This window comes from Schistocerca gregaria, chromosome X (genome assembly GCF_023897955.1).
Source record: "Schistocerca gregaria isolate iqSchGreg1 chromosome X, iqSchGreg1.2, whole genome shotgun sequence".
Classification (NCBI taxonomy): Eukaryota; Metazoa; Arthropoda; class Insecta; order Orthoptera; family Acrididae; genus Schistocerca; species Schistocerca gregaria.
In genome coordinates, this window is record NC_064931.1 from 726,492,159 (window position 1) to 726,501,895 (window position 9,737).

The window sequence follows — 9,737 nt, forward strand, 5'->3', positions numbered from 1 at the left end:
TGTGCTCTGTGCAAAATTCTACTAGGCGGCTTCCTCTTTCATTTCTTAGCCCCAATCCATATTCACCTACTATGTTTCCTTCTCTTCCTTTTCCTACACTCGAATTCCAGTCACCCATTACTATTAAATTTTCGTCTCCCTTCACTATCTGAATAATTTCTTTTATTTCATCGTACATTTCTTCAATTTCTTCATCATCTGCAGAGCTAGTTGGCATATAAACTTGTACTACTGTAGTAGGTGTGGGCTTCGTATCTATCTTGGCCACAATAATGTGTTCACTATGCTGTTTGTAGTAGCTTACCCACATTCCTATTTTCCTATTCATGATTAAACCTACTCCTGCATTACCCCTATTTGATTTTGTGTTTATAACCCTGTAGTCACCTGACCAGAAGTCTTGTTCCTCCTGCCACCGAACTTCACTAATTCCCACTATATCTAACTTTAACCTATCCATTTCCCTTTTTAAATTTTCTAACCTACCTGCCCGATTAAGGGATCTGACATTCCACGCTCCGATCCGTAGAACGCCAGTTTTCTTTCTCCTGATAACGACATCCTCCTGAGTAGTCCCCGCCCGGAGATTGACAAATTAATTAATTTTTCTGTGTACATAAAAGAGTCTACCCCATGACACAAGTTTGTATATACGTGAATTATAAGATAGGTAAAGGCACGCTATCTTTCTGAAGAATTCATGTATTCACTAACATTTTAAAAACTATTGCTAATTAACATTCTTTTGAGTTCAGTTTTATAAATGCTCAGCATCTGAATCCTTTTAATTTTTAAGGGAAGAGCACTATAGAGAATTTTTGGGTGGTATATTGCACTGGGCTTTCTTATGCACTTCTCTGTGAAAGTCATTACTCTGTCTTGTTGTATAGTCATGGAACTCACTGTTTAAAGAAGAAAACTGGGGGTGAGACTTCAGAAAGCATATACTTTCATAGATGTAAATGGATGGAGGAGTCAAGATTTTACATTCCTTGAAAAATTCCCTACATGGATCTCTAGGTGCAGCTCCTTTTATTATCCTTATCGCTCGTTTTTGAATAATAAAAGAGCGTTTTGCCTGACTTGAATTACCCCAAAATATGACACCATATCGCAAAAGACTATGCATAAATGCATAATATGTACACAATACTGTTTGATCACTGCAGCACTTTTTGAGCATTCTAAATACATAGCAACATTTACTTAATTTTTTATTGAGCACATCTATATGCTTGTCCCACTTTAGATGCCCATCTAACCAAATTCCTAAGAATTTTGTATTTGGTGTTTGTAGTATATTCTGTTGCCCTAGCTTCAGAATTATATTGGGCTTCACATTATTTGACACATGACTGTAATTCATCCATGATGAATTCTTCTCATTCACAAATAAACTGTTGTCCCTGAAGCATTTACTTGCTTCAACTGTTGTTGTTTCAGTTTCACTGTTAAGGTCAGTCTCATTCTGAACTTTAATAAAGAGACTTGTATCAGCAGCAAAAAGTACACAATCAGCTTGTGTTAAATAGTTTGGCAAGTCATTTATAAAGATAAAAAACAACAGGGGTCCCAACACCGAACCTTGGGGCACCCCATAACTAACTTCCTTATAACTAGAAAAGTATGACTTCCCATCATGAACTATTTCTACTTTCTGGCATCTGCCAGATAGGTATGACTTAAATCATGCATGAGCAGTACCACGGACTCCCTAGCAACTAAGTTTTTCGAGCAATCAAAATGGCCGCGAGTGTAGAAGTGTGTGAATCTAACTTGAGAAATAGTTATAGTTATGCTGTTAAAAAGGGAGTTTGTCAGTATTGTAACACTGAAATAACAACGCCAAAAGAACGAATTGCTAGCTTACAATTCATAGTCAGTTCCTTAAGAAGCGATATTGACTCACTGTAGAAAGAAAATCGGGATCTGCGATCGAAGCCAACACTAAGTGAAGTGATGCAAGACAAAAGTAATATATCGTCCGAGTGGGTAAAATGCCGTACAAAAATAGTGTTCCAACTACAAAAAGAACAACAAAGTTTGCTAAAACGGTCACATTTTGGGAAAAAAACAAATATCACGTTTTGCAAACAAGTGACTGTGATAACGACTCTCCAAATGATCGTGAACTTGAAAAAGTCAGTGAAATGAAAATGAATAGCGTTTTTTTCAAATAATGTCAACAACAAACACAGGTCATCAGGGAAAAAGAGTAATGTACTATTACTAACAGACAGTCATGGCAGGAATCTATCCAGCATGCTCCGTGAGAAAAATCGCGACATAGCAGTGACTAGTGTAGTGAAACCGGGAGCGGGATGTAAAAATGTTGCAGACATTAACTCTCAGACAAAATTAATGCAAGAAAATGACTTTACCGTCTGTATAATGGGGTCAAGCGATGTGGCAAAAAATGAAGCAGAGGTTTCCGTGAAAACGCTACAGAATTTTTTACAAGCTAATAAATGCAGAAACACAGTAGTTGCCACACTTCCTCATAGGCATGGTCTGATTTATAGTTCGTGTGTAAAAAAGAAATTCGGAAAACAAACATTAAAATAAGGAAATTGTGTTCTCAACACACTAAGTGCGATGTACTGGATATAAGCAAGGTGCATCGAAATCTGCACACGAAGCATGGAATGCATTTGAACTATGAAGGGAAAAGATTTGTTTGTGATCGTGTTAGTGAAATAATTAAAGAAAGACTTGTAAAGGATAGAACAATTTATCAGCTTCCTGAACATCCTTCCAAAAGCGAGGAAGACAAAATAAACATGTAAGAAGAACGAAAATACAACACTGCTGACGTTCCTAATTTAAACTAGAGGTATGTGATGCTGTAAATATGATTCCCAATTACCAAACCGTGAATACGCCCGAACTAAAAATTTATCACCATAATGTGCAATCGCTGCGTAATAAGATCGATGAAATTAACGTTCTATTAACACACGAACTTAATGATATCTCCGTGTTATGCATTTCTGAGCACTGGCTTAACCCAAAATTAATCCAGAATACGAAAATAAACAAATTTGTCTTGGCTACTTACTACTGCAGGAAAAACAGCAAGCAGGGTGGGGTAGCAATTTACACAAAGGATAATGTAGATTTTATTACACTACCTGACTTAACAAGGGCAAATGTCGAAAAGGATTATGAAATTGCAACTATAAAAATTACTCAGTTCAACCTGGTTATTGCTACAGGTTACCCATCACATTCAGGGTATTTTGAACTTTTCTTAAACAAAATGGAGTCACTACTAAATAAAGTAAATAAAATGGATTGTGAATTGATAATCTGTGGGGACTTCAGTATTGACTTCCTCACAAATAGTGGAAATAGGGAGACCATTTTGAACCTTGCAACGTCTTACAATTTAAAGGCTGAAGTAATAGCAGCTACCCGAGTATCAGAAACTTGCCAAACAGCTCTTGATCAGTTTCTAGTCAAGAAGTGTTTACACAACACCTCACTAAGAATTTTCAATGCAGGTTTTAGTGATCATCTTGCTCAAATATTAAGCATAAAAGTACAAGGCAGTATTATTAACAACATGTCTTTCAGAACAGCATATCGAAATTATAATCAGCATAATGTGAACTACTTCAACAACTTATTACAGAAAGAAAAATGGCTAGGAGTGTACAAAATGAGCGATATAAATGAAAAATTCAACACTTTCATTGATGTATTAACCCATTTATTTGAACTTGCGTTCCCACTGAAAACATTAACCATACGGGGAAACTCTAGAACAAACAGCTGGATCACAAAGGGAATAAGAGTTTCATGCCAGAAGAAAAGACTACTTAATGAAATATGTAACTCAAAAAATTCCTCACCTGTAGTACGCGCATACCATAAAAAATTCTCCAAAATATTAAGAAATGTAATAAAAGCAGCAAAAATAATGCATAATGATGAAATCATTTATAATTCAGCTAATAAATCAAATTCAGTAAAATAATAAACTCACTGAAAAGTAAAAGCTCTTACGGAATTGATGGCATCTCCAGCAAGATACTTAAGGCTTGTTCCCCACAGATAAGTAGGATTCTCAGCCACGTATGTAATACCTCTTTGGAGCATGGTGTTTTTCCCGATAGACTGAAATATGCCATTGTAAAACCATTGCATAAAAAGGGGGATACGTCGGATGTCAATAACTATCGCCCAATCTCTCTTCTGACAGCTCTGTCAAAAATTTTTGAGAAAGTAATGTATTCAAGAATAGCCTCCCATATATGTAAAAATAAAGTACTAACAAAATGTCAGTTTGGTTTTCAGGAAGGCTTTTCAACAGAAAATGCTATATACGCTTTCACTGACCAAATATTAAATGCTCTGAATAACCGGACATCACCCATTGGTATTTTTTGTGATCTCTCAAAGGCCTTTGACTGTGTAAATCATGGAATTCTTTTAGATAAGCTAAATCATTATGGTTTGAGGGGGGCAGTGCACAAATGGTTTTATTAATACTTAACTGGAAGAATGCGGAAAGTTGAAATAAGTGGTTCATGTAATGTTAATACAACAGCTGATTCCTCAAACTGGGGGGCTATCAAGCATGGGGTCCTACAGGGTTCGGTCTTAGGTCCTTTACTGTTCTTGATATACATTAATGACTTACCATTCCATATTGATGAGGATGCAAAGTTAGTTCTTTTTGCTGATGATACAAGTATAGTAATAACATCCAAAAACCAAGAACTAAGTGATGTAATTGTAAATGATGTTTTTCACAAAATTATTAAGTGGTTCTCAGCAAACGGACTCTCTTTAAATTTTGATAAAACGCAGTATATACAGTTCCGTACAGTAAATGGTACAACTCCAGTAATAAATATAGACTTTGAACAGAAGTCTGTAGGTAAGGTAGAATTTTCAAAATTTTTAGGTGTGTCCATTGATGAGAGGTTAAACTGGAAGCAACACATTGATGGTCTGCTGAAACGTCTGAGTTCGGCTACGTATGCTATTAGGGTTATTGCAAATTTTGGTGATAAGAATCTCAGTAAATTACTATGCCTAGTTTCATTCAATGCTTTCGTATGGTATCATATTCTGGGGTAATTCATCACTGAGTAGAAAAGTATTCATTGCTCAAAAACGTGTAATCAGAATAATTGCTGGAGCCCACCCACGGTCATCCTGCAGACATCTATTTAAGGATCTAGGGATCCTCACAGTAACCTCACAGTATATATATTCACTTATGAAATTTGTTGTTAATAATCCAGCCCAGTTCAAAAGTAATAGCAGTGTGCATAGCTATAACACCAGGAGAAAGGATGATCTTCACTATGCAGGGTTAAATCCGACTTTGGCACAGAAGGGGGTAAATTATGCTGCCACAAAAGTCTTTGGTCACCTACCAAACACCATCAAAAGCCTGACATATAGTCAACCAACATTTAAAAATAAATTAAAAGAATTTCTAGATGACAACTTCTTCTACTCATTGGCTGAATTTTTAGATATAAATTAAGGGAGGGAAAAAAACTAACTTAAGTATTAGTGTCATGCAATATTTTGTGTAATGTAATATCTTGTACAGACATCTTTCATTAACCTGACACGTTCCACATCATTACGAAGTGTCATATTCATGATCTATGGAACAAGTATTAATCTAATCTAATCTAGGCTATGTGGAGTGTTATAAAAAAAGAATGCAGAGAATACAGACAACCTTGGAAAAATATAACACTATCACATAAAAATAAAAAAGTAACAAACCCCTTAGAAGTAGCCAACACATTTAACAACTTTTTCACAGGTGTTGCTGAAAATATGTTACAGTCAAACTTTAAGAGCACCCAGGCAAATGAATATAAAATAAGTGCATATAGAGGATCAGTGTACATCAGTTCTGTTTCACAAGATGAAGTAGCTAAAGCAATAAAAGGACTAAAAAATTCCAAATCAGCAGGTATTGATGGTATACCTGCAACAATGTTAAAGAAGAGCGCATCAAACCTGATTGAAGTACTCACACATTTATGCAACTGCTCACTTCAGGCAGGCACTTTCCCTGATGTGTTGAAAACATCAAAAGTTATTCCTGTATATAAAAAAAGGGATAAAGACAATGTAAATAACTACAGACCCATCACAATTTTCTCCTGCATCTCTAAAGTACTGGAAAAAGTTATGTACGAGAAACTTATGAAATTTATTAATAAAAACAGCATCCTATGTAATGAACAACATGGATTCAGAAATAAGAGGTCAACAACAACTGCTATCTATGAGTGCATCAATTCCATTCTAAACCTGATGGACAAAAAACAGGACACAATAGGAGTCTTTATTGACTTGTCAAAAGCTTTCGACATGGTGGACCATAAAATTCTGCTATCAAAGCTATGATATGGTATTCCAGGTCTGTTCAACAAGTGGATCAGTTCCTTCCTGACAAATCGTATGAAGGTAGTGTGCGTCAAGCACACAAATATTGAACTAAAAACTGTATCTAATCACTTATCTGACTATAAACAAATGAAATGTCGTGTACCCCAAGGATCCATATTGGGACCCCTTCTGTTTGTTCTGTACATAAATGATCTAAGATTAAATATTGATGCACACAAAACAATCATATTTGCAGATGACACCACGATACTACTAAAAGGAGGCGGCGATGAACAGTTACAGCAGACAGTAAACACGGTCACGAAGCAACTTAGTAACTGGGCACAGAGCAATCAGCTTGTAATAAACAGTAAGAAAACCGTTGCTCTAAAATTCCACAATGTTCCTAACAAGGACATGTTTATCCCATCAGTCTCTATCAATGACGAGCCAGTTGGTTACAGTGCTGAAACCAAATTCTTAGGACTTTGGCTCCTGAGTAACATCAGATGGAATAAGCATATTGAATATCTCAATGCTGAACTGAGCAAAACATGTTATCTTCTTTGTTCATTAAAATCATGCTGTAGTGAGAAAACAGTATTGAATGCATATCATGCATACTTTCATTCTCGTCTTTGATATGGAGTCACCTTCTGGGGAAACTCTAAAACAGGTAATAGCACTTTTAAACTACAAAAAAGGGCCATTAGAATTTTGTTTGGGTGCAAGCCTAGAGACTCTTGTAAACACCTGTTTAAGAAATCTGGTAATCCCCCATTACCATGTGTATACATTATGGAAACCCTTTTGTTCTTTAAATTAAATGTAATAGGCAAGGACCGGAGAGTACAAAAAACTGTGATATACATGAGCACTTTACCAGACAAAACAGAAACTTACATATGACTCAAATCAGCACAGCACTGTGCCAAAAAGGTACTTTTCACATGGGAGTTAAGCTTTATAACAAACTTCCTGAAAACATAAAAGCTATCACTGAGGTCAATATATTTGGAAAATCTCTAAAGTCATATTTACAGCATCACTGCTTTTACTTCATTGAAGAATATTTAAATTTATGAAATGTGTTATATAAATACTTACTTACGTGTATAGTGTATTATTGTAAGCTTACATATGTATGCCTTTAAATTACTTTCAGCCTGTATATTTATAACTTGACTTGTCCAATGTCTTATGCATAAGCTGCTATGTAGACAACAGGAACAATAAAATACAATCTACAATCTACAATGATCAATAACGTCAAAGGCCTTTGATAAGTCTAAAAGACCCCACAATTTACTTCATTATTATCAATGGAATTAACGACAAGTTTTATAAAGTTGTATATAGCTGTTTCAGTTGATCTATTCTTTCGAAAGCCATTTTGTTCATTGACCAATATTCCACCTTTTTTTTAGGAAGGTAGAGAGTCTTCCATACATTACTCTTTCTATAATTTTTGAAAAAGATCCCCATTTTTGTATAATGGTTTTATAATTGATTGTTTCAGCTTTCTAGGGTAGGTGCCAGTACTGAAAGATGCATTAATTATATCTCCAAGAAGAGGAGAAATGTATCTGGTGTGTTTAATGATTTTGTCTGGAGTGCCATCGGTGCCACAGGATAATTTATTTTTTAGTTTGCTGATAGCATTCTCTACCTCATGTACTATTATAGGATACAAAACATAGTTTTGGGATTCAATGTGATGTTATAACTGATGTCTGTACTACTTTGGGTTCGTATGAGGTTCTGAACTACACTTGTATAATGACAGTTGAATATATTGGTTCAGAGCCATTTGAACCATATGAAATATTGGGAAACGTTTCCTTAACAATAGCCTGCACCCCCACGTGACGAACCACTCATACTGCTGCACCATCATATGTTTGCGCTGTTATCTTATGTGGACAATTCACACACACAGTTGCTGCCAGGGTGATGGAAACTCTTCTTCTTGCATATTTTGTGGTAGAATTCATGCACTGATGTCACCAGATGTCGAAGTTCTTGATCTATGTTGGTTCAGAGACTATTTTTGATGTTCTCTGTTGTATAAAAGTCCATCCAAATTTCCTTTCTCTCTTTCATGTAGTAGTCTATTTGAGTTGTCGGTGGATATGAGCCTCACATGGATCTCTTCTATGAAAAAGGGTTCCATGACAACTTCATATACTAGCTGCAACCTTGTGTATTCTGAAACACCTAGGGTGGCTTTCAAGAAGCGTGATTTAACTGCTTCCAGAGTCCAAGGTCTTTTAGACTCAACTTTTAGGGTGCTATTTAAGGGGGAAAGGCAGTCAAATGAATCCGAACTCCTACAGGGGAATTACCCTGGAAAAATGCACATTTAAGATACTATCAAACGCCACAAAGCGAATTTCTGAAGCAAAAGATCAGAAGATGGCAGAAGAACAATTAAGATTCCAGAAAGATAAGAGCATGCCACATGCCATTAGCAACCTAATAGACGATACAGAAGATGCATTAAGACATCCCCAAGGAAAATTCCATGCAGTCTTTATAGATTATACCAAGTCCTTCGATAAACTAAACAGGCGAACACTAATTTCAAAACTAGAATCAATAACAGGGAAGGATAAACTTATAACATTGATCCATAACAGGCTGATGGCCAAATTCATTCAGGTCATAGACGATGTAAGCACGCCGATAATAATACCACAAGCGAACTGCATATTGCAGGGTCACCCATTAATGCCGTTACTTTTCATTGTGGCCTCATACGATGTTTCACAGGTGATAAGAAATTGAGGACGTCAAAATCTACATATAATCGGACGACATGGTCATCGGATTAAACTCCAGAGTCAAATTGCAAAGAGTAACCAACCAAATCGGGAAGTGGGCACAGGGGAACAAAATGGAAATTAACACGGGAAAAACCATAAGAATGACAATCCACAATGGAGGTCGAGAAGCTGCGGGATACTGAATATATGGTGGGATGGCACTTCTTATGACAGTCAATACCTTTAAATGTCTGGGACTGAGTCTGCAAACCACTGGCAGACCATTCAGAATACATGTAAAAACTCGAGCAGCACCTGCAACAAAAGCCATGTTACACATCAAGTTAATATCCAGAATGTCACTGAAAACAGCCATGGCTTTGTTCATGGCAAAAATAGTTCCCATTGCAAACTATTGAATAGACTTGATTTGGGAAGTGTTGTTCATTATTTGGAATAGCGTTAATATCATGATTATCTGTTGCCGATACTTTAATAAACAAATGAACATCATAATTTGTTAAATTATGAATGTAAACTAAAATAAAATTAGGATCTTGATTACTAAGATTACGATTTTCGTGTGCAGCTACTTTATATTTT

At 35.9% G+C, this 9,737-nt stretch overlaps 1 protein-coding gene across 1 annotated transcript; it reads left to right on the top strand.

Moving 5' to 3' along the window:
* Positions 1-8,784: 8,784 nt before the first annotated feature.
* Positions 8,785-9,156, top strand: LOC126298296 (uncharacterized). Its single transcript, XM_049989593.1, has one exon. It carries the CDS (start codon positions 8,785-8,787, stop codon positions 9,154-9,156), a length of 372 nt encoding a protein of 123 aa, XP_049845550.1.
* Positions 9,157-9,737: the final 581 nt, after the last annotated feature.